Source organism: Panthera onca, chromosome B1 (assembly GCF_046562875.1).
Source record: "Panthera onca isolate mPanOnc1 chromosome B1, mPanOnc1 haplotype 2, whole genome shotgun sequence".
Lineage (NCBI taxonomy): Eukaryota > Metazoa > Chordata > Mammalia > Carnivora > Felidae > Panthera > Panthera onca.
In genome coordinates, this window is record NC_138342.1 from 53,146,698 (window position 1) to 53,174,053 (window position 27,356).

At 34.6% G+C, this 27,356-nt stretch overlaps 1 protein-coding gene across 11 annotated transcripts in view; it reads right to left on the reverse strand.

The window, feature by feature from the left end:
• The window catches only part of EPHA5 (EPH receptor A5), a 342,710-nt gene that overhangs the window by 253,353 nt on the left and 62,001 nt on the right, over positions 1-27,356 (reverse strand). For all 11 annotated transcript variants that reach the window (XR_009616374.3, XM_060654963.3, XM_060654961.3 and 8 more), the window contains exon 3: positions 14,758-15,421. Coding sequence is in view for 10 of the 11 variants with exons in the window: in XM_060654963.3 (XP_060510946.2) it covers positions 14,758-15,421 (664 nt within the window). In the remaining variant the exon portion in view is untranslated. The remainder of the gene's footprint in view (positions 1-14,757; positions 15,422-27,356) is intronic.

Consider the following 27,356-nt stretch of genomic DNA (forward strand, 5'->3'; position numbering starts at 1 on the left):
TATGCATTGAAGCCAAACAAATCTTTATTCAAAGCTAACCATCAACTCAGGGTGCTTGCAATCAAATTTAGTCTATATCAGCCTCAGTTTCTTCAAATATAAAATAGAAACAACAGTATATATCTGGCAGGGTTATTGTCAGAATTGAATTGCCTTCCATATACTTGGCATATAGCTGGGTCTAATAATACATAAATATGAACTTTTTTTTTCCTGTAACAGTTCTGTTTTACCCATTAGAGCATAAGAATGTTTGCCCTTACAATTGAGCTGATTGTTTAATTTAAGTCAGTTGAAAGAGAAATGAATATTATTTTTTATTGTACTATTTTATTTATGAAAGTCTGTCAGGATTGGTGGGAGATGAAGAATCATTTCGTTTGTTTATTGCGGAGAGGAAAACCTAAAGATCCAACCAGGTCCATGAGGCACAGAGAGCGTTCCCAAGCCTGAATCCTGAGAAGTCTCCTCACGCACATTATACAGTCCAGTTTGTTTTCTTCCATACCACATACCCAAACAAAGCAAAACCAACAAAACCAGCAAAACAAAATTTGAATAAAATGACACACAAATACTCCGAAAGCCAAAACATCTTTCTTAAAGCCTCCTATAATATTTACAGGAGAATACCAGCAAGGCAAAGTAACTCATGTACACAAGAATGCACAAAGCAAAACAGTCGCAGTGGATTGAGAGATCTTCACCCACGGACCCATGCTCTCCTCAAACATAACATGACTATGAGGTTTATTCCAAAAGTTGGTGTTTCCCCTCCTATGTGGATGTTTGCACAGAAAACACGGAATAACTTCTACTTTGGTTCCTGATTATTTGCTTGTGTAGCCTAATGACAGGGCTTTTACTGTCCAAGGTAAGACCCTCAGAACCCTAACATGTTCTTCTCACTCCTCTTTGCTCACTCAGTCTTGCTTTGTTTTAGGTCTTCCATTCTTCTGACCCTTTGTTATGCCTCCTTTCTAGCCACCTTAAATTGTCTTTCCCAGTCCTCAGTGTGAGGTCAGACGTGGGGACAAGAATCTTCCAGATGACTCTGGTGGCTCCTAGGTCTTTCTGGGGTGCCAGTGTTCCTAATGTACATTATAGTGCAGCTGCCAAGGGCAACAGACTAATAGGCACACATGTGATCTGCATCAAGCTCCCAAATTAAGTGAAGCTTAAGTATTATAACGGAGAACACATGGTGGAAAAACACAGCCTCGGAAACAGGCACACCTGAGTCAAAATGTCAGGTCGCCACTTTCTAGTTTTAGTTTGAGTGATCTAAACAAAATTACCATGAATTTCAGTTGGTCTAGAAACTATGCCTCACAGGATGTTGTCAGCTTAAAAGAGAGAATGTGAATAAAATATTTAACAGTATCGGCACATGGTAGGTCTTTGCAATCATATCAACCCTTCTTCGGCTTTATCATCCCATTTAAGACATCCTGAGGGGCACCTCGGTAGCTCAGTCGGTTAAGCGTCCGACTCTTGATTTCGGCTCGGGTCATGATCTCACAGTTGTGAGACTGAGCCCCGCATCGGGCTCTGTTCTGAGCATGGAGCCTGGTTAGGATTCCTTTTCTCTTTTCTCTCTGCCTCTCCCCTGCTCGTGCACTCTCTCTTTCTCTCAAAATAAATAAATAATCATTTTAAAAAAAAGATATCCTGACAATTCTGGTGTTTGGAACCTTAGGCCTTACTTCTTGGGATCCCTATTATTTCTAAGCTCTAGCTTTTGACACTCATTTGAAAGTCAAACTATTCCCTTTGGCCCACTTTGTATTTTCTAGGAACAAGGTCCTTTTCCCCTCAACTTTAATTCCATTCTCTTCTAACTTCAGATGAAAATAACAAGTTCTCCTGAGGTCTGATCATGGAAATGCTTGGACCAGTCTTTTCACTGATGGTACAGGTTGCCCTTGATTAAGACATTCACCTTCATCAGATTCTTTCAAAACTCCGGTATCTGTCAACCTTTGTGCTTCCTGAATGCCAGGTTTTTCTTCAGTCCCGGATCAATGTGTTATTAATTGACTCTCCATTCCTGTCACATATATTTAAATACTTGTAATATGCCCTGTTGGTCCAGTTTGTTTTCCCCTCAAATTGAGATAAAGATTTTCACACTTAACTTACTTATACAAACCCACACACTCAAAAACCTCCTTAGTCTTTAAATAAGTCCCTGACATGCATAGCTGACCTGGTGCAGACTGTCCTCCACAGAATATGCTCCCATTTCCCAGTGTCCTGCGTCTGCTAAGAGGGTAGGTCACCATCCCTGGGTGGTGGTAGAGCCACCAACAGATGATAGAACAAGTGACAAAAACAAAAAAAAAAAAACTCAAGCACTTCTTCTAGGGTTATCTCTCACTGAAACTGCTTTTAACTTTTAAAGCTATTTAAATAGCATGTACAGAGGAATTTCTTTCTGCCAGGTACAAAGCTTCATCAGCCTCCACTCTTTAAAATCGAATCCAGGTTTTGAAATCATAAACAATACTTTTATTGTGGGAGATGGTTAACATTTTTTTCCCCTGTGGATTATTTCTATTGTTATGAACTGAGAGCAGTAACATCTCTGGTCTGGCAATAAAGCATGGAAGAAATCAAACTATAAAAATCAAGTGCTATCCCTGGGTATTATTTTAAAGAAACTGCTAACAGATGTTTTCCTCTTGTCCACAGTGGGAAAAATTTCCTACTTTGGATTTAACTTCGTTTTCACCCGAAGAGTGAAGTTCCCCAAGTTTAAGTGCATTATCTATTGCTCCTGTCCGTGTGGATTTGAACAGGACCGACTTGACTTAAGTTGGCTCTATTATTACTTTTTAAATTCCCCCACAACCCCTCTTTGCAACCACTGACTGTGTCAAAGAAAGCTACTGCTGTCACAAAGCAAGGCGTACTCACTGTTGTGACATTTTCATTTATCTGGGCAGGAGCATGCTTGAAAGGACACTGCCTAGTTCTAAGTAAAGTATGGAAGACAATCAAGCCCAGTTAAGCAAACCAGGGTTGACATATTAAATCATGCTTGAACCAAGAGAGCAACAACAGATGACACAAAAAACCTTCTAAAGAGAATTTTAAATAAATAAATAATACAGGTCAGTCCGGTTCTAAAAAAAGAAGCTTTTAGCATTGGAAGATACTGGGAATAGGTGGATATTAGAAATCCTTCACAGGAGCACGTAATTATGTTGCTTTTTGACGGTAAAATATAAAACTGGATATAGTGTTGGAAAGGAAAGCATGAGCAGAACCCTGGAAAACCTTGGTGAGATCACATCACTTCCAATCTATAAAGTGGAAAATAAAATTCTGATAGTCCCACCCTTTATTTAAGAAATGTCCTAATGGAATCCTTTCAAAGTGCTTTGAATTCATCAGAGGCAAAGCCCTTATGCATATGGAGTAGTGTGTTATTATTCTCCTTCACAATCACACAGCAGGAACTTTGGAAGCATTCATTCTCCAAGTCTGATTCCTGCTAACAATTCCATCAAAGAAATGGAGTTATCCATCAGTCAAATTATCATCTGCCCTAATTGTTACTTCCCACAAACTGTGGCTCTTCGTTCTTTCCTTTCCTTTTTTTAACCTATACCTTAAGGGCACTCAAATGAGCAGGATATCTTCAAGCTCAGCACAGATCAGAGCATATCAACAAATCACTTCAGTTCTTATACACGAATTCCTACTGGCCAGTCTTGAATGCAGACAAAACACTTAAACACCAAAGAGAATAAAATACTAGAAGATAAGATGTGACCCACATCCAAAACCAGAAACAATAAAGGATACAAAAGCACTTTTCATGTAATGAAAGCAAGTTATGAGATCATGGAGAGCTTAGAATTCATATTTTTATTGGTACAGTTAAAGAATGATACACTTTCTAGAAAGAACTATGCCAGGGCGTGTTGCCCCATGCCTTCCTGCTTTATAATAACTTGCATGTCCTTTTGGACTAATGTACAAGTGAAACTGAAAGGCAACAAATTATATCATTTAGGTAAATAGCATACTTACCTTATCTTCTGTAAGTAGTGTAAACTAACTATATTAATAAATCAATTAGACTGATACCTACAGGTAAGCTTCTTTTTTGTTACTTAGAAAGTTAGTGTTCTGGGCAACCATTAAAAGTGGTTAAACAGAATTTTCAAGGTTACTCCATACAGGAGGTGCACTAAATAAACATATACAGTTAGAGCACAAAACATGTAACATGTTAATTGTAATAGAAATATGGCCTTAAAAAATTAGTGCTTTTTATTCATTAATCCTGATATTATCATTGAGGCTCTCTGTGATTACAAACTACAAATCAATCATTGTAATTAATTGTGCTTATATACTGTACAAAGCACAGTAGGAGAATGAAGAATCTCAAGTTAAATATACAATTCTAATCCTAAATCTGAACATCCAAAAGGTAAAAGGAAACATGAAAATGATCCAGCGACACCTAGAAATGGTAAATTAAACAAGACCAAAGATTAGGGTTTGTTTTGTTTTGTTTTGTTTTTTCAATGTAGGGAAGTTATAAGAAAAGCATATATATATATATATATATATATATATATATATATTTTTTTTTTTTTTTTTTTTTTTAAGTGTGGGACAGGTGGGCCACAGGGGGCAGAAACACAGAGGGACTTAAAGCACGGTTTGCTAAGCAGCCTGCTGGAGCTAAGCCTGCTGTTCTCCAGGCCAGGTGGGGTGAGGTGGGGGACTGGATTTGAATACTCCAGGCTCTAAGAAAAAGAGCCATAACATTCTGTTAAGTGGGGTGCCCTTCAGAAAGCCCGAAACCTTGAAGAGCTGGCTATCCCCTCAAAAGCCACAGAGAAAAACAATGCCCACGTGCACAAGGACAGCCAAAGAGGCTTCTGTGTGCATAACCTCTTGATGGGGGGAAGAGATCAATCTTTAAGAATCAAAATCTGTGGCGTTCCCTGTGTGAAGTTTTGGTGTGTAAATTTACACTAGCCTCCAAAAGCCAGCAAATTTTATTGCTAAATATTACAATATTTCTCAATCCCAGCTGTACACATTACAAACTACCTGGGGATCTTTAAAAAAAAGTAGTGATAACCTGGCTGGTACTACACAATGAGATCAGAATTTCTTGTAGGGGTGTCCAGCAATTCTATGGTTTAAATTATTTTGTTGCACTATAATTGTTGAGAATAGTAGAATTACATAAAAGTTGGTCCCAATAATAGGAGGAAAGGCTAAATCATGTAAGGAACTCCTGTGAGTCAATGACAAAAAACAAGCATCCCATAAATGAATAGGTAAATTCATAAGTTGGAGTGATTAGAACATTGGTGCCACTTGTATTTTTTCTCTACTTTGCTGTGGTTTGATTGTTCCCCTAATTTTCTGATATTGTCTGTTTATTATAATAGTAGAAATAATAATAAGTATGGGATTTCTAAGTCAAGATGCAATTAGCAGATACTAAAAAAGGAAAATAGTATCATTAGACCTAATACTGTCAAAAGTTATATAACTACAATCTATATCAAAAAGCCATATTAAGGAAGATCTGGAGAAGGAGATAAAGATAAAATTAATGCATAATAGTTCTGAAACAACATGAATAGTGAAATATCTTGACAAGTATCCAAAGGGATTAGGATAAATGTATTTCTTACATAGTTGTATGGTCCTAATTTACGTAGCTATATGGTTTTATGGAGTTATATGGTCCTAATTTATTTGTACCTCAGTTTCCCAATATGTAAAACAAAGAAAAGAACATTCACTTCAAGAGTCCTTTAAATCAGTGCTTCTCAAAGTTGAATGTATGGAAAAAAGCACCAAGGGATCTTGCTGAAATGTAGATTCTGATTCAGTTTTTCTGGGGTGGGACCTGAAATTCCTCATTTCTAAAAAATTAGGTCATGCGGATGTTGCTGGTCCAGATAACATTCCTGAAATAGGCAGACTTTATATGCATTTACAGTCAGATTTTGTATGTGTATATTGTATTATTAAGGATTTCACAGAGGAGGAATGTTAAGCTCAGTTTGGTTTTATATTTGTCCACAGTCACACATTTATGAAACGGAAGAGTAAGATTTGAACTGAGGGCTGCATCTTAAGCAGCCTTCAGATTTAAGATTGTAAGTTTGCTTAATTATTTTATGAAAGGGTTGGCTACTTCATTTCTTAACATCTGCATTAAGTTTTTTGAATTTTTTTTGCTCTTGAAAATCTGAAAGCAGACACTGAGATGTTTGCTGAAATACACTTAGAGTTTTCAACATTAAGTTTCTCTGTACACACAATTTTTTCCATGAGAGCTATACTGATTTGTGTTACCAAACTTCATGAGAGTCCTTTTCCTACTATCCAAATAATAAGAAAAGAAGCAAACAATAAAACAAAAGAGAGTATGTTTTAATTTCCTCGTAATACTTGAATCAACTCAATACATAAATTAAGATATGGCCTTCATAAGATCTGTAATTATTTTTGTTCTAATAATTATCATTCTATACTAACATTATAATAAAAGGACCCTATGCAGTGCATCTCATGTTAACAAATGTTTATCATCAAGAGGTGTTTTATACACTGCAAGCCACTTGAGCATAAATATAATCATTAATTCTCTATCCATATGATCATGATGGAGCTCCAGTTCATTAATGTTATAATCCATTTGCACAGTAACAATACAGAATGTTCCATCAGCATAATAAAATATCCTAGAGATCTACCCAAACCAGTTATTAGAATTACTATACGTATGAAGTATAGCATTCATGTGTTACATTTATTCTCTCTCCCTCTGCCTCCGTCTCTCTTTCTATATATACATAGATAGATAGATGATAGATAGATAGATAGATAGATAGATAGATAGATAGACAGATAGATATGAAAAGAGAGATGGGGGAAGGAGGGAGGGACTCAAGACTATTGCTAGTATAATGTCTTTTATGAGTGAGAAAGTAAGGGTGCAAATAAAGATTAAAAGTTTGTCTAGGAGACAAACAGACCAGTTTGTTAGAGTATTTAGTTCTTTTTCCTTTCTTCCATTGCCAAGTCTCCCTGTTTTGTTATGCACATAAGGCAGAAGATTCACCAGTTACTAGCCATTGTTGGATCAATGAAACATCAAATTCTTAAAAAAGAAAAACCTTTCAAACTTTCAGTGAATGTAATAATTTCCAAGGAGCCACCCACTGAAAATACTGAATTATTTCATGTTTGATATGTCTGTGTTTGACCATAGATATTAGGAATTCTCTATCCTTAAGATAGTATACTATGTATATGAACAGACTCTTTTAGCAGGTAATTCTAGGAATTTGTAGCTCTTTTATTACTCTAATTTTAATATGCAAATACACTTTAAAATATAATTTTAGAAAGAAAAAAGATATACATAAAATTGATTAATGTAATACAACGGATCTCTGCACTGAAAGCTCCTTCTGCTTGTTATGCCATCTGTATATCTTTACATCGTTGTTTTTTGTTTTGTTTGTTTTGTTTTGTTTTGTTTTACTCCACATTTAGGTTAAACATCACTTTTCAGAGAACTATTTTCTTACTTCCCTACCTAAACTTACACACTCACACTGCCATTAGCAACTCTCATAAACTGCAACTGTAGATGTGAATCTATATGTATGTTTGTATACCTATGTGTCTGCATTCCTAGGATACAGGAATTGTATACATGGAATACAGTGCTAAGTATAATAATAAAGAATGAATCATAATAGGTAATCAGGAAGCAAATATTCTTTATAAAAGAGATTCTAATAAATTTACATAGTTTTCATCATCCAATAAATAAAAATGTAGGATTATCATTTGATAAATGATACTGCTCAAGAATATAATTTCTAGGTTGAGAAAACTCGAGAATTTTCTAACCTGAAACTACACTGTATTTGGCAATTGACAAACATATACTCCTGTAAATACATTTTATTTTTAATGAGAGCTATAAGAAGTAGCTAATGTTTGCTGAATAAGTACAGTGTGCTAGGAAGTAAGTAATTTCCATGTAATGTCTCATAGTATTGCTATGACTTAGAGATGAAGGAAACAAGGAGTGGAGAGATTCGATGACGTACACAGGGATACAGTGCTGATAAACGGCAGAGACAGGATTGGAATACAGGCATTCTGGCCAGAATCCACGTGTTCAAACCACTAGAGTATGCTGCCTCTCACAAGCAGCATGTTCCCTACGATATCCAAGTTAAATCAGTCATATTTCCAAATGTACACATCCTTCGTTCTGCAGAATTTTAAGAAAAAGATTCACTTTTGCAAAGACAACCAGTCTATAGACATATTTAGTTTTTAGCAGCACATCTACTTACATGGACAATTAGTGGTTCTGACCTGGTTAGAATTATGCCCCCAGGGATCATTTAGCACTCTGTGGAGGCATTTTTTGATTATCAAAGCGGGGAGGGGTGTCCTACTACATCTAGTGGATTAGAGGCCAGTGATTCTGGAAATATCCTACAATGACTAGGACTACCCCGTCACTCAACAAAAAATATCAATAGTAAACAGTGGCCCCAAATATCAATAGCACCAGTGTTGAGAAACCCTGATTTAGAAAAAAACAAAAAAACAAAAACAAAAATAAATGCAAAGTATGCTCTAAAACTGTGACATAACTAATCCAAAACTATTAAGGAGGAGTTAAAACAAAAAAGAAACAATTTCATTATTCTCATATATAATACCTACCAATGGATGAAATGATTTAACCACTAACTTGTCTTGGTCATGGTTCTCAGAAGCAGGACACACACACACACACACACACACACACACACACACACATGCACCACTGATATTCTGTACTTCCACAAATACCATCTTTTGTTAAAATTTTGAAATTAAAATCAGTTTCCTTTTGTTGTATAAAAGAGCATACCAAATAGAACCAAAAAGTTCAACCCCTTTGATGTTCTTTGGTAATGTGCCTAATTAAAAATAACTAGGCTCTCTAGTGCATAATTACACAAGCACCTAATACTCTATATTTCCAGTCAATTTTGTTTCAAACATAAATATGCACCAGAAGTATGAATGATCGACATACTACTCCCTGCAGTATCTGGACTGTTTCTGAATCAAGGCTTTTTCTTGAGCTCAGTATTTGCACTACATTTTCCTTGCTATGCAATCATCTCCCAGTTGGACAATTAATAAGTGCTTTTTCTCCACAGCCCTTGGCATGTAACCTCGCTTACCCTGTGTTTTAGCATGCACTATATACCTTCTTCACTCTGACTGGTTTTGGCAGTGACCCACAATCTAAATCTCTTTCCTCCATTTGATATAAGTGAAACTATAATTATCTAGGGGTAATTTCAAATTACTACTTCATTCCACTAGCAACTGATGAAGATTAGTGGTCTTGCCTTGCATCTGAGTAAGTCAGCAACATAATCACAAGAGAACTCAGCAGGCAACATTTGATTCATGTGAACTCAATTACTTCTGTCAAACACATTCACTTCAATAAAAAGCAGAAACTTCCAAAATGAGGTTTTGCTAATAATTTTGTACTCAAAAAAAATTTCATATGACTCTTAAGGGGCAAAAATAGCATGAATTTCATCAGAAATAATAATAAATAACAAGTAGGAAAACATACTTGTATAAATGGATTTAATACATTATTAGTTTCTGAAAGAACATTTCAAAGAAATAAATTTGTATACTTTAAACAGTTTATTATTGAAAATATGGGCATAGAAGTAAGCCTTAGAAAAATAAATAGATTCTATATTTTAAATTAATACAATAGAAACAAGAGTTTTTGTTACCTCATTAAAAACAGGGTATTATGGGAAAGGTAGTTAATTTCTCTTAAAGGAAATTAAATAAAGGGATAAGAAGATGATACAGCATGAGTTGTTAAACAGACAGAGATTCCTGAATTACTTCTTGGTTGTCTTCTGGATTGAAATCATATGTTAATGAGCTGCCTAGCATTCTGAGTCGTGATTCTTTAGTCTCTAAAACTAGTTGTGTCAACTCCATCATGCCCTGCATCTCTATACCAGGTCACATGAGCAACTACCTGGTCATATCCTAGTACAGGCTTAGTAAATATTAACATATGATGATGATTAAAACAGATCTATTCACGCTTCAGCTTCTTAATATAGTTATATCCTTAATTAAATCCCAACATATTTTGATTAGCAAAGAAACAGTAATTAAATGTAAGTGTATAATAAGTGTATATTATAAATACATTTCAGGATGTGATTTCTAATGTCTAAATCACTAAGATGGTCTCTATCACAGTTAATATGTCATATGCCAACCATATATGGTTTAACACACAGAACTTGAACATTTGGCCTGATGATCTTAGGACTAAGAAATGACTGGTTTAAGAGACACTTTGTCAATTTTGTGACTGAAGAGACTTTCTACAAATAAATACAAAGGTTAAAAAAAAAAGGAAATCAATACAGGGGTACCTGGAGACTCGGTTGAGCGTCCAACTCTTGATTTCACCTTGGATCATGATCTTGCAGACATGGGTTCGAGCCTCACGAGGGGCTATGCACTAAGTGCGGAGACTGCTTGGGATTCTCTCTCTCTCTCTCTCTCTCTCTCTCTCTCTCTCTTTCTTCCCCTTCCCGCTTATGCTCTCTCTCTCAAAATAAATAAATAAACATTTAAAAAAAAAAGAAACCAATATAGTAGTTTGCCTTTATCCACTCTTTTGTTTTCGGTGTTTTTAGTTACATGCAGTCAACCACAGTCCAGACTCAGATGATTCTCCTGACATACTGTCAGAAGTTCAGTAGTAGCCTAATGATAGATCACAGTGCCTACATCATTCCCCTCACTTCATCTCCTCATGTAGGCATTTTATCATCTCACATCATCACAAGAAGGGTGAGTAAAGTACAAGATTTTTAAGAGAGACATCTCATTCACATAACTTATTACAGTATATTATTATAGTGTTACATTTTATTACTAGTTGTGGTTAGTCTCTTACTGTGCCTCATTTAAACATTAGACTTTATCATAGGAAAAAGCATAGTATATATAGGGTTTGGTATATATGCAATTTCAGCCATCCCTGAGGGTCCTGGAACGTAACCTCCTCAGATAAAGGAGCAGTACTATAATTTTAAAGCACAATCTTCTTTTATACCTTTGCCCATTCTATTTTCTCCTGAATTTACTTCTCTACCTCTCGACTTATGGTTTCTTTCTTATTTCTTAAGATAACCTTCAGCATCCCTGCCATCAAGGAGTGTGTGATCTAGTGGGAGTAAAGACAGTCATTAATCAAATAATTAATTAACAAAAGATGCAATATCATAATTCTAAATGGTTCAATGAAGGGAAGGTACAGAAGTAAATAACAGAGAGGCCTAACTTTGAAGAGTCAGGGAGAGTTTCCCTGAGGAAGGGGTGTTGGAGGACACCCCTGAAGGATTAGTATGAGTTAATCAGGCGTGAAGTAGATACAAGAATGTTTCAGGGCAAGAGAACAGATTCATAGAACAAGTAGTATAAGTCAGCAAACTGCTCTTGAGAAGGTGAAAAAAAGAAGCCAGTGTGACTAGTGTAGAGAGAAGAGGAGGAAGCATAGTTTAAGAAGTGTCTGAGGCAAAACCATGCAGGATCTTAAGTTACTGTAAAAAATTTACCTTAATGGGCAACCATTGAAGTATTTGAAGTTTGTGGTGGGGTTAAGTGGGGACAGCGAAGGATGGGTGTGCAAAACCACGAGATTTGCATTTCTGTAGAGGTGATACACTCACATGGCTCAAAAATCAAACTATTATATAAAGTCATTCCTTATATTTGAAAGTAAAGTTCCAACAAGACATACTTATAGATTGGAAGAAAAGAAATAGAGAAAAGTGGATGATTTTAAGAGACAGCCTGGAGGTGATTTCTATGAATATTTTGTGATAAATAGGACCCAGGTAGCAAGTAGGAAGGAGATGTTAGGAATGATTCCTAGATTTCTGCCCTAACAAGAATAGTTTAAAAACATCAAGATCCACATTTAATGGTTTGAGGATAGCATATTAAGATCACAGAATTATTTAAAGTTATGATGGAATTTTATATGCCACACACAGGGACATTTACATTTGCATATTCTTATTACATGTAGATATAAATGTCTCAGGAATATCTGTGATACCTTAATTCTCCAAAATCAGCATTCAAAACTTATTTATTCATTCAATGAAGTAGGTTATTTATAGGGTAAACATTTGAAACTCCTCATAGAGTGGCCACATGCCATCTGTATTTTGGAAAACACCAAGAGGCACTATTCAAACGGACTATGTTGCGTAGAACACCCTCTGGGGCTGGGTAGTTCACTATTTTCATGACCCCACAGCCTTTGTTCCTATTACCAGGGTAAGATAATAAATGAGTTTAGACAGACCAGCCTAGTGAAGTTTTCTACAATGTAGCTAGCCTCTCTGATTTACCCCACTGTCTCTCAGTTAGGTTTCTAACTGAGTGTGGGAAGAGAAAGATATGCATTGAACGCCTGGATTGAGAAACATTCTGTCAGAACACTACTTCCCAAGATACTTTCATGACAAGCATGCAGAGAACGTTTTAATCCCAGCGAAATAAATAATTAGCTTCTAAAAAGGCAGAGGTCTTTTATACCCTCGGTCCATCTGGATGAAGACAAAGGTCACTGTGTTCTGCACTGAACTGACCACATACCATTCTCTAAAGTGACATAAACAATCAAATGTAGCATGTTGCTTTGTAATATTAGAAAATGAAATTTTGAAAATGTAAGATTTATATTATAAATATTTTAAACAAAATAATGAAATGTATTCAACAGATTATGCTTAATCTCCTGCTTTGATTCTACAATTACATATATCTTCACGTTACACTCAGAGAGCCGTTCAAAAGAAAAGTTAAGATAATGTTAGTTAGAACTTTCTTTCACATCTAATCCCAAATAAAATACAATTAACTTCCCTGGAAAGTTAAAAATGATTTCCAAAACATAATTGTGATTTAATAAAACTTCGCATATATGTATGTACATATATAAAGGTATAGAGAGTTGTAGACACCATAAACTTAATTGTAGATGATATTGTAGGGATACAGAATATGAGCTGATGAGGAAAAAGAAGTTTTCATTTATTTATTTTTGAGAGAGAGAGTGCAAGTGAGCGAGGAAGAGAGACAGACAGAGAGAGAGAGAGAGAGAGAAAGAGAATCCCACAAGGTGCAGAGAGAGCGGGAGAGAGAGTGCAGAGCCTGGAGCAGGGTGCAAGCTCATGAACCGTGAGATCATGACCTGAGTCAAATTCGGATGCTTTCATCAACTGCACCACCCAGGTGCCCTGAAAAAAATTTTTTTAAATGCTGCAGTGTGTTTCTAGAGAGAAATAATTAATCAAAATCACTATGATTTACAGGTAATTTCCCTAGTTTTGATCCCCTGGATCTATAATCAATTTGCAGTCAGGCCTGAACAAACTTGAGCAAGTCTGATTCACATTATATAGTGGATTTTGAAAAAAAAATGTACTTGAAGCTACCAGGTGGGATAAGGGTACTTCTCGGCATTTGGTTTTCTCTTCAGTTAATAAGTCTCATTACCTATTTAGCATGTGCACAGCATGGTAGAAAAAGGTTCATAAGGATGAATGAATTTTTTTAAGTAAAAATGTTTTCTTCCTCATAAACTGTTCTTCACTTTGACATAAAGTAAAACCCTGTTCCCCAAAGCCATTGACAAACATCTAAGTTTAACTCACCACATTGTGGACAAAAGAAGGATATTTTCAAATGAAGGGGATAGCATACATGATCACATTTCAATTAAGAAAATAAAACAAAAAAAATTCTGCAAGTATAAATTGATTTGAAATAAGCGTTTTGTGTTGGCTCCATCTCCAAAGTTATTTTCTCAGGTACTACTTATTATGCATTCAATACTGACTTGTAAATTTTTAAAAATTTTTTAATGTTTATTTATTTTTGAGAGAGAGAGCACGAGCAGGAGAGGGGCAGAGAACGAGGGAGACATAGAATCCGAAGCAGGCTCCAGGCTCTGAGCTGTCAGCACAGAGCCCCACATGGGTTTGAGCCCATGGACTGCAAGATCATGACCTGAGCCTAAGCTGGACACTTAACCGACTGAGCCATCCAGGCACCCCTGACTTGCAAATTTTTAAAAGCGAACTTGTAATAACAATTATATGTGAACAACACGCTGACCAGCATTTTCGTATGGGGTTCATATGGCTGAACTTATTTCTGAAGAACTTTTTAAAGGCAGTTAAAAGCATGCCAAACAAGTCACATCTAACACATGCATTTGAATTTTATATAGCAAGGTAAGGTTACTATTTTCTCTTCGTGGAGAGACAATACTTTGTAGCAGACAATACTCACACAAAGAAATAATCCTTTGGTTTGAGTTGCTCAAGATAAAACTTCTGAAAGTAAAATGAATATGAAATACTACACTGCAAGTAAGACACTCTGTGTGTATTAATTATGTATATTCAGTAAAATATTACATTAAATCTTTGATCGTTGCCAGAAATTTTAAAATTCTGAGAAGAGAAAAATCAAACTTGGAGAGAAATAATCTCCATAAATTAGCAAAGTAAAAGGTCATCTGCTCATAATCATTGGAGGAAATACATATACGTGATCCAACTGGTGCAGACAGTTCCTGCAGATCTGCAGGCAAATTCTTACCTTGACAGGTGCCATTTTTCTCCTCATATCCTGCCTTGCACATGCATTTCCCGATGGGCACCAGCCACTCCCCTTCAGCGCTGCAGTGCATTTTGGGTGGTTCGTCTGTCACAGAATGGTTGACACAGTAACCTGACACTTCAAGCAACTGCGAGGAGTCAGCTCCAGTGATTGTGTCAGGGAACACAGCCAAGTGACGTACCACAGAAGGGCATTTTTTATAGTATACACGCACAGAAACCAGAGCAATGCAAGCACCCACATCTTGAAAGGCAAGATAAAATCCTTTCTTGCTTAGAGGTCCTACATCTCTGACCTCTGTATTCAGTTTCATAACGCGGTCACCAAGATCAAGCTCTGTAAAGCTTTCATCGGCAGCAATGGTATCAATTTTGATGTACTGGTTTTCCTTGATGTTTCTCCCATTCTCATCATCCGACTCAAAGTAATACATGTTAAAGGTTTCCTTACAGGTTCCCAATCCTCCAGGAAGACTGTTGCAGTCACGCAGAGTAAACTTGAGTTCTATAAAGATTCTGGAAGCACCTTCATTGGAAATCCAACTGGTCAAAAGCCAGTTATTCTGATTCTGTTCCATAACTTTGCATACTTGGTATGTGTGGATAGGGGCATAATTTTCATCAACTTCGCCAATCTCCTCCCACTATATAATGTAAAATAGAAAGAAAATTTTTTTTAATATTTAGAAAATAGCTAGTAAACATAGTCAAAGGAAACTATTTCAGATCTAGAAATTTCTGCCGCCTTCCTCTATGGTATCAGAAGAGGAAGCTCTATAATGAGAACTTTAAAAATACCTTTTAGATTAAGTAAATTAATAGCACATTAGTCACTGTAACTCAAAAGTTAACACACACACATTTCAGGGGAAAAAGAGCATGTATTTCAGAGAAAAAGAAGAAACTGCATGTGGGTGCAGTTAACAAGCAGTGAAAGGATGTATATTTGGAAGAAAGTGAAGTATAAAAGCTAAGAAAGTAGATAAAATGTGACAGAAAAAAGAAGTACATTAAAAAAAAGACAACAGTAAAAAAGCAGTAAATATGGAAAAGAAGGGATAAAGAAACATGTGAATCCACATTTATTTAATTCTGGCATGTTACAAATAACACATCAATGTAATAAAATGTGAGAGAAAATTCATTACTTTAAAAATTAAAAATAGATGCTTATTTCATTGAACCAATCTGTTTAGGATTCTTTTGCAAATTGGATAGCTAAACTTATTCATAGATTTATCTATGAAATATAAGCCTAGAGACAGATATAAAATAGAGACAAAAATTATATATGAAGAACCTTGTCATTTTGAATACTGAGTTCTTATTATATCCTGGGAATGCATTAATTCTTTTTACCAATTCATTATTTTATGAATAATGACATTAAGAGTTTGGAATATATATAAGGTACAGAAAAAATTAAGCATGACTTATATAGCTTCCAAAATATTAGGTCAAAGAGATCTAAACTTACCTCTTTCCCAATAAAATTCCAGCTTTTAGACTTTCAGTGTACCATAATCACTTTCTAAACAATATAGAACCAAGTTTTTATTCTCCATAAGGATGTTATTATAATTTAGGGAGTTTTTTAAACTTGTACAGAATCTGTGTACAAAACTGTGTGTGTGTGTATATATATATATATATATATATATATATATATATATATATATCCTTAAAAATGATCCTGAAACACAAAGAGCATTGAAATCATACTGACTTTCAATAAATCCAGAGTTCGATTTCAGACTTTAAATATTATAGATAATAAACTTCATAAACTTCATCTCTTTAGACATGAATTTAAATAGAGCATTATTTCTTGATTCTGCTCAACTGACAAAGATGTGAAAAATGGGGAGTCACAAGGGATGCACATAAATCGTGTACCTCAGATGGTCCCTCTCAAAATTCTAGCTGCCATCAGACAAGCATAAGTAAAATGTGCTAATGAGCGAAAACTGCTGAGCTCCTTAAATTCACAAGAGAAAGACATCAAGATTTTATCTTAACCACTTTCACATCATGGTGTTATGTGAAGCCTTAGTTCTTTCATTTAATCTCACTTTTGTCTTCTCTCAAAATGTACATAAACTCTACTTAGCCTCGGATTTCCAAAACAGCTTTCTCTTTCAGCAATCTGTCACTAAACACTAAACTATTTACATTAGCTTCCTGAAGTGATCCAGCTATAAATCTCTTTATTATAAATGGTTACTGAATGCCATTATTAATATTTCATGCAAAAGAGCACATCAACTAACCAAATAAAAATAATACAAATGATCAACTTACTGTACCAAAACTAAATAGATATATATTCTTTGAATTAGTAAAATGGAAAATGGCATCAACAAATTTTTTCTCTGAAAAAAAAAGAAAATCAAAATGCTATATTATCTGTTTTAGATTATTTTATCACAGTCTTCCAATACAAAACACAGATTTCAAATCTTTGACCTTAAATCATTTACAAAAAAAAAAACAAAACAACTATTTCTGCATCATATATTCCAATACAACACTGCTAGCAAGTAGGAGGAATTGGACAAGTAAGAGGGATCAGAGAAACAGCGTCTTCCAGGATTATAAATTAAGCAATTCACAGTCTTTGTACAAAGTCCAAGGTACCACAAATATTATTAAAAATGCAAGCCAAGCAGCACTCGACAAGACAGCTTAATAGTTACTGCTTCAGGTGATAATTTCAAAGTATGTGCATAAGCAGCTACTTCTCTGAATATTCTTAATTAAGAAGAGAAAAACTATAATTTTCTTTGATGTTATAATCTATCATGGTGGGATTTTATTTATTTTTCTTTTCAAGTGTCCAAATATAAATGGAGGCTCACATTTTCTATTTTTAATGAGGGAACAGAAAGACTTTAATTTAAATAATTATAGCCATAAGCCATTCAGAGAATCAACTGGGTAATACATACATTTTACCATAAATATCTGCTCCTATGTACAGCAATATGCTAAGAAACAGACAAAAAAAATCATTTATTTTGGTTTGAGTAGTTGAAATAAAACTTTGAATTCTTACAAGTTTTCTTCCTTTTTAATACCAAGTGGTCCTCTTGCTGTCCTCAGCAAAAAATAACATCAATGAGGAAGAAACAAAGGGGGTGAAAAGAAAGTAACACAAACCAAGAAATTAAGAATGTGGCAGGTCTATTCCTAGACACTTTGGCAAATGTCATGTCAAGGAAACTGTAGTGGTTTAATGAAGGCCACAGACAGAAAACATGGTATTTGGGGTTCAGTTTTGTTGAATTGTTATGATCCCATGGTTTAATAAAAGTATTTGTTGCTCCTTGATTACTACAAGCAATGTGCCTGGACATTTTGGAAACACGATCACTGCAATATGGTGGCTGTAGTCCTTTCTTCAGGTCTGGCCACTCCTCAAGAGCCATCCTCCGATCCCACATTTTTCTCTACGTTTGTTTCCTCCTTACTCACATTTCTTTGTTTTAAGATTAAAGAACTGGTTTTACACAGTCAGCTTAGGCTGACTTGATTTCTTTCCCAGATGCATGGGCTTGCTCCTTTTCCTGCTGGGCACTAAAATCTCTAAGTCAGTTGCGTTCCAATCCTATGCCTGACCTGGCATCACAAGCCAGCCATAGTCATCAGAGCAGTGGCGAACAAAAGGACTTCTTTTAATATCCATATTATATCAAAATAAACATACAAAACTTGGAGTTACCGACTTTTCCTACCCAAACTATTAAGAACTACTTTTTTTAAAAAAATTTTTAAACGTTTATTTATTTTTGAGAGAGACAGAGACAGAATGCGAGTGGGTTGGGGCAGAGAGAAAGGCACAGAATCTGAAGCAGGCTCCAGGTTCCGAGCTGTCAGCACAGAGCCTGACACTGGGCTCGAACTCAGGAGCTGTGAGATCATGACCTGAGCCAAAGTCGGACGCTCAACTGACTGAGCCAGCCAGGAGACCCAAGAACTACTTTTCCTTGACTACCTTTCTCATTGGGCTAGTAGGTTTCTTGCCCCAAGCTCTGATGGTCTCTTACCTTGTCAGCGAGGTTCCCATTTACTATCCTCTAGCCTATACTTCACATCTCTTTCCTTCAGAACTTAAAAATACTGTCTCAGGACACACAACCCAGCTGGAACCTTCCCTTATATTCCATCTTCAAATACACAGTAGGAATCATCATGTGAACAGTCTCGATTTGGACCTTGCAAGTTATCAGGGGGTGCTTATTGCCCAGTTCTGTTTTCAATATTGTGTTTCTATGTATCTTTCTTCCACAGAAGGAAGTAAAGAGGCCTAAATAGAAATATGTGATTGGTTTTGTACGGAGGAGATATTATCAGCCTGAAGCCCCAGTTATAATCTCTGCTCTTACCTTACATAGATACATAAACCGAGACCCCACCACTGGCACTGGTTACACAAACTATAGAGAGAATTGAAACTCTCTATTCCAGTCATTTAATGTCTAATATAAAATATTAGTAGGGATCTTAAGAGATCTGGACCTACTGTTCATTTTAGAAATGAGAAAATTGAAAACTAGACAAAAGAAAAGATTTTCTCAAACTCACAGATGACAACCCTGTCCATCTGACCATCCCCTCTACCTGTATCTACATCTGTCTTCTTCTTGGCACATTTCTGTCCTTGGTGTGAGTATTTGTGTGTGGGATTCCTTGATTCACTATCATCAACTGCTACCCCAGTAGGTAAAAATGAAATTCACATTTTTTTTCAGCATCATATAACTATAAACTTTTCTTTTCTTCTTTTCTTTTACTCTTTTCAATTTCTCTTTCTTTCTTTTCCTTTCCTTTTTTTTTCTTTCCTTTCCTTTTCTTTCTTTTCTTTTCTCTTTTCTCTTCTTTCTTTGTTTTTTTATTTTCTTTCTTTTTCTTCCTTCCTTTCTCCCTCAGTATACACACAAATATATATTTTTAATACTCCGAAACACAAATATGAGAGTAGAGATTTAGTTGCCTTGTTCTCTACTATATCTCAGAGTCTGATACCACAGGGCACAGATTAGCACACCTGATAAATATTTCATATGAATGAATATCAAAGATGTATACATTCCTTAGCCCAGAGATCTGCTAATTCAAAATATGAAATAATTCAAACATGGTAAATAAATGGTTGCATGATTTGTCTTCTGTGTTTGTTTGAATAATGATACAATTTGTTCTGTGTAAACTGTCTGAATTTTATAAATTTAAAAAAGAAAGACAGCTTATAAATTCATGTTTTTTTGAAAATTAGTCTTCAATATAAAGCTCTAAGCATTTAAGACATTTTCTTTATTTTAATAATTTATACAATTACTTTGAGTTCAGTTTTGTATATCAACCTGTAGAACTATTTTTCATTAGCATCACATTTTAAAATTTTAACATATAGATCAGTTTAGATATCTTATTTTTTACGATAATATGTTTTAAAATATTGTTTTCACTTTTCACTCACTTTCTTCACTATTCTATGCATATATACAAATTAAATTAAAAATTCAGAATATAGCATATCAGTTAGTGGCACTATACTTTCATATTTCAGTCAAACAATATTAGGACTCTCTTAGTGATCCTCTTTGGCAGAGTAGTATAAAAATACAGTTAAGAATCAATTACTTCTAGTTTTACTCTGAATACCCAAAGTATAACTTTGTAGCAATATCTTGTTTACTACATGTTTCTTTGAATATAGGAATAATTGCCTATTATCCTTTAATATCACAATATTTTATATGATGCCTTTTGGGTTTTTTTTTTGTTTATTTACTTATTTATTTTTAAGACAGAGAGAGACAGAGCATGAGTGGGATAAGGCAGAGAGAGGGAGACACAGAATCTGAAGTAGGCTCCAGGCTCTGAGCTGTCAGCACAGAGCCCAACGCGGGGCTCGAACTCACGAACTGTGATATCATGACCTGAGCTGAAGTTGGATGCTCAACCGACTGAGCCACCCAGGCGCCCCAAGTATGATGTCTTTTGAAATGCTCCAAAAAGAAATTAATTCCAGGCTTCCCATTATATTTAAAATACATTTAGATGTCATCTGCTATGATTTGCAGCGTGTGTGTGTGTGTGTGTGTGTGTGTGTGTGTGTGTCTGAGTGTTGTATGTTTGCTAACTTCACTGAAAGGAATCTAATCTAAAATTACTAATTAACTGTTGTTTTTAAAAGAGCAGTACCTTTCCATAATCTTAGAAAGTGCCTGGGAAATAGTTTGACAATGTGCCCAAATTTGGAGGTAAGGCACTTAACCTATTATAACTAGTGAGCAACACATTCCAATTGTTACCTCATAATATGTTTACTTAAAGTATAGAATTTCTGGAAGCTTCCTGCTACACAAAAATCAGAGGAAATACAATATAAAATAATCATAAACTTCAAACACACTAAAGATGTTCATTATTTCATGTTATTTTTTTCTATTATTTTGGTCTACTATACTGATTAAAATTAGGCAAAATACATTCAAGTAAAGGCCTAAATGAATTGTTTTTTTTTTGTTTTACCCAGGTGCATAATTAACAATTACTAATATTCTTCCCCATAACATTTTATAAGACTTACTATGCTCACATAAAATCATTATCTTTTTCCTCTCTGTTGGAGGTACAATTGATCTCACTCATCTGGTGTGCCTGCAAAAGTCAGCCATAACCTAAGACATTCAATCCAGGACATTTCCTCTGAAAGAAACTAAGCCAGAAAATCCTCAAAGAATTAAGTGATTTAGGAACAAAATTAATGGCACAAAAAGTGAGGAATCCTATTATTGTTGGGACAAACTTTTTTTTTTAATCTGACAGTTATTATTAACTTTTGATGTGTTACTATCAACCACAAACCATTCCTCATTAGGAATAAATATTGTATTATTATGACTGGTGCATGTTGGGCATAAATAGGAGGTCCTAGTGGGCCTGCCTGTTCAATGGCTGCCCCATGCTTAAACACAGAGTCAAATAGGAGATCAAACTTCATCTTGGGTCATAAATGCTTTGAAAACATTTTGTTGTAATTCAGATGTAATCCTTGTAGATGTTAAAACCTCTCAACTAATATAGTACAGGAAGAAAAGCTTAGAGCTACAGTGAGTCAACTGACATTTGAGAAAATTAATACTCTCATTACACACCACATGCATGACATAATCGTAAGGAACACAACTATATCATTTTGTAGATAAGTAAACGGAGCCTTAGAGTGATTGTCATACTAAGCAGTGCCACATTAATATGTCTGACATTGTTTTCTCCTATTGAAGGGATAAAGTTATAATGCATAAATTTTGGTGGCACTTGAGATCATTTTAGCCAACAAAAGAGAAAACTTGTCATAAACTAATAAACTAGGTAATTTTGTTTTCAAAAGATAAGATTGTGGGCTGTTGTTGTAAAATTACAACACTCATTCTTCCTTGATCAATTTCCTGAATTTTGGATCAAGACCATGCACAGTCCTTTGAATAACAGAAGCATCTTGGTTTTTATGCTCCATCATAAGGACAAAATTATTTAAAAGGAATAAATACATAGCATAGAGTTGCTGTTTCCAAACTTCAATTTATCTAATAGCTATGGTTCTGTAGTAAATAAATATGACAAAATATATAGACTTTCTACAAAAATAATTTCAATCAACAATCTTATTCCATTTCCTCAATAATGTCTTAGTGGAAAAAGATTGCAACAGATAGGCATTTGATGTACTTAAAACATCTTTAAAATTCACGAGTATGATATAGAAATACTGTTGGAAATGGCTCAGTTAATTTTCTGTGTATGAATAAAGGTGAAGTCAATTACTTTATTGACCATGGAATAGTACAAATATTTATGGGCTCAAACTCAATTCATGAAACAAATTAAAACACTTGAAAAAAACAGAAATTAAAATTTCAAGTTTATATGAATATTTTCATAGGGAAATCCATAGACAATTGAGAATCTGTACACAGCACTAAACATGAATGGCAAAGAGTACATTTTTTCCCCTAGAAAAATAATTCATAGTTTTTTTTCTTTTCTTTAATGCTGCAGTCAGTAACTTTTTAAAAAAGGAAAGAATAAATGAAAAGAAAGAAAAAAATGAATTCTTCATTTGTTAAAAAAAAAATATCCAAGTGCAGAAGAAATGAATTGGAGAGGGAAAAATCAAAAGGACCATATTAGACAAAATATTCACAGAAAAGGTCATGATTTTAGCAAAAATTAGTACTTCCTAGTAAATACTGTGATGAACATAATCTAAAAACAAAATGTATATATCATGATTGCTTATAAATGAATTGTTATTCCTCATTTAAAAAGACATATACTAAATAGTTTCATATAAAATAATAAAAAATGTCATAAATACTTCAAGTTTTAAAATCTGGCTTTTTTCCTTCAAAAATTCACTTAGGAAAATGTATGGTCAATGGTCAATGATAATTTAAAAGGTAGCTAAGTGGGTAAGTATGCCTGAAATTAACAAACTAATAAACTGAATTAAAATCTTAAATGATCTCATTAGTGTTTCATTAAAAAGCAGTCCCATTAAATATGGTGCCTGTTATCTAGTTTGTCAGTGATTTTGTGCCATGAGCTATAATTTTAAAAGAAGCAAATAAAAACAAATAGATTTATAACCCCGTGATCTAGTTTAGGTCCATTTCAGTTACACTGTAAATGAACATCATGCTTAAGCTACAGTGGCTTACCACTATCTATTTTCTATCATGTTATACCAAGAGATGGTCAGTCCAACATTTGGTAACATGTAAAACCGTGGGAATATTAATAGTCTTTCATGTGATATAACAAAAATGTTTATGTTACAATGAAAGTTCTATCCTTTCTAAAGAAATGCCCATGATCTCAATTACATACTTAAGCAAGAGTATATACTTAACTATGAATATTTTAAGATCTAAGAAGTCATATGTTTCTCCTGTTTCAGGATTTCACAGTGGACACACACATGTGTACATAAATACATGCACACACACACACACACACACACACACTAAAGAATTCCTTCATGACAGTCTCTGTGAGATGTTAGAAATGGTCTTCCTAGTGTTATTTAAATGTATATGGTCTCCGGGCGCCTGGGTGGCTTGGTTGGTTAAGCGTCCGACTTCGGCTCAGGTCATGATCTCACGGTCTGTGAGTTCGAGCCCCGCGTCAGGCTCTGTGCTGACAGCTCAGAGCCTGGAGCCTGTTTCAGATTCTGTGTCTCCCTCTCTCTCTGCCCCTCCCCTGTTCATGCTCTGTCTCTCTCTGTCTCAAAAATAAATAAACGTTAAAAAAAATTTAAAAAAAAAATTTAAAAAATGTATATGGTCTCAATAATACTTAAAATTTCAGAGTGTCATTACTAATCTCTTTAATATAAATATTGTCCTTTCATAGCAGCTAAAAATTCTGTGGGGAAGCTTTCTTTTCCAAGCAACATGAAAGTTTCAGTAAATGAGAAAAAAAAATAAACTATTTTACTTGGGATTCAATTTAATGAAAATAAAGTATATTAACCTTTGCACTTAATGTTTCAGGCAAAATAGATACAATTATATCCTTGCTATTCTGGCAAGACAAATAAAGGTTCAGTAAACTATTTGTGACTCTGGATTATTTATCCAGCCTATAAAATATACCAGAACATATAATGTTATCCGTATTCTCTAGTCTGGTCTCATTTATCCTGGTCTCATTTCTCAATAGATAATATTGCACTTATGGTGTAGGCCTTGACAACAACACTCAAATCAATTTCAATTTTCACATTAATCATATTCTTGTAATCAGTGGCTATTCAACACAAATTTCCATCCCATTTTTTTGTTGTTGTTGGGAAACAGCCACAATTTAAGCTTATTCAAATTTGAAGGATTATATTGCCATAATATGGACTAAAGTCCACTGAATTCTCTGGCCACAACTGTATTAATGAAATTCTGTAGAAATGGAGGTGGTCTATGTTTAGCTTGTTGTCCAGTCTGGAGCTTGAACTTCCATAGGGAATAGTTTTACTGTTCAGAATCCCCGTGCTTCTTTCTTTGATATGGAAATAAAAGTAGGAACAGTCATATTTCAAAATATGAGTCCATTGCAAATCCCTCCTCCTGCATTTGTTGAGCCTTGTCTGGCCAATAAATTGATTTAACAAAATACAGCTCTTTGAATAAAAGCACACATTTCTTTTTTTTTTTTAATTGTATTTATTTTGAGAAAGAGAGAGAGAGAGGCAGAAAAAGAAAGGGAAGGACAGAGAAGGGGGGAGAGAGAGAATCCCAAGCAGGCTCCAAGCTCTCGGCATGGACCTAGTCATAGGGCTCAATCTCATGAACCGTGAGACCATGACCTGAGCCAAAATCAACAGTCGAGAGTCGAATGCTTAACCGAGCCACTCAGGAGCCCAAAAAGTACACATTTCTTACCAAAAACTTAACATGGACATTCAAAATGTTTAGTGATAGTTCTAAAATGACAATTTCAAAATGTCAGTGTCTATGTTTACATGTTTTTGATCATTAGTTTAATGCAAATTTAATTTTGAACTATATTATAGACTGGAAATTGATAACAAGGAACACTATCTGAAGACAGGGATGACTAAACTTTACAGAAGCTATTTTACCTATCAATTCAATCTAAATATTTTTATTGAATTTTATTAACTCTGTAATTTGGAAGTAACTCTGAAAAATGATTTTTCTAAGAATTCTAGGCAAATATGAAATCTTTACAGCATTAGTGGAACTGCAACAGTAGAGAAGATAAATCTTACATTTGTTCTACCTACTTGGGTCTTCTGCACACATGTTTTTCTTTTCTTCTTCTCTTCATATATTGTTTCTTTCTCTTTGTTTCATATATTATTTCTTCTCTCTCAAGAAATTGTCTCTTTCTTAGATTAGTAACCATAAATGGGAATATTGAAATTAATTTTGTACTGTGATTTTAATCTCGAAATTAAAATAAGTTATTAACTGCCTTTCTATCTGCTTATCAATGCAATACCCTTCACCAGTATATTCTAGTAATTAGAAACATAACAGGTAAATCTAGTTATTATACAGATATAGACTTTTTTAGTCTAATGAAACCTACATGTTATTTGACACTTCCCTATCTACTTGTAGATGAGCAAACAAGACCCTTGATATGATAAAAAATATATTCATAATTACAAGAAGTAATTCTCTATGATATTCTTTTATTCTTTTGTTTGCTATACAACTGATAGTTCACCCGGTATATAACTAACAGTTCCTAATAAAGATGGCTCAGTAAGCTCCTGGGCATCTCAAGCTCTTTAATAATATTTCTCCATTCAAATTTCAGTTGGTTATACTTAATAAAGAATAAATCTATATACAATTAAATGTGTATTTATTAGGAGAAAAGTAGGCAGGTATAGAATCAAGTTTTAGAAAGGTTATAAGGAACAAGGAATCTTCTATGTAGCTGCTGGGAGTATGCATTAGTATCCAAATTTGGGGAGCTATCTGGCAGTACGTGGCAAATTATTATTTTTTTCACTAGCATTTTCATATGTGACTGGAAATACATAAGTCAAGATGTTACCTCCAACGTTGTTGGCCAAACATTGGGGCCAAACATTGGCCAAATAAGAAACAATGTACATGCCATTAATAAGAATGAATAAAATGTGTTATATTTATACTATATAACATTGTACAAGAGTTAACATTAATTCCTTTATGTGAAGGTTGCAAATACATGATATGGGGAAAATGAAAAATTTTTGAAACACTAAAATTTTAACTATACTCTTAAACATAAATAAAACACACATATACACATGAGAGAGAGAAAGGAGAGAATTGAGAGATATAGGGATGAAAGTGTAGGATAAAATGTTACATGATTAGTGAACAATATCAATAATGTTTGGAATTCAGATATATCTGACTTCAAAGCTCATGTTTTAATTCACTACATCATGATGTCTCCCAGAGGAAGACAGAGTTTGTGTGAAAATAGTCATTCCGATGCAAACTAATAAATGGAGTAAAAGAAAGTCACTCTTCTGGTACTTTCCAAGGCACAGCCATATTTTTTTTATTCCCAAAATTCTACTCTGTACTTTATTTTTGTTTCTTTTTAACTCTGAAATAAAGCTAAAGTAGTTATTAAATACTGTCACTCAAAGTACTTTCCATGCAACTAAAATCCCACTAAATGTTTTGTGTTCCCACTAAATGTACATAAGTAAATGTTCTTAATTTTTATTTGTTTATTTTTAATTCCAGTATAACTGATATACACTGTTTTATTAGTTTCAGGTGCACAAAATAGTGATTCAACAATTCTATACATTACTCAGTGCTCATTACAATGAGTGTACTCTTTTTTTTTAAGTTTATTTATTTTAAGGGGTGCCTGGGTGGCTCACTCGTTTGGGTGTTCGACTTTAGCTCAGGTCATGATCTCCTGGGTCATGAGTTTGAGCCCCACATCAGGCTCTGTGCTGACAGCTCAGAGCCTGGAGCTTGCTTCAGATTCTGTGTCTCCTTCTCTGTCTGTCTCCCCCCACTCACACTC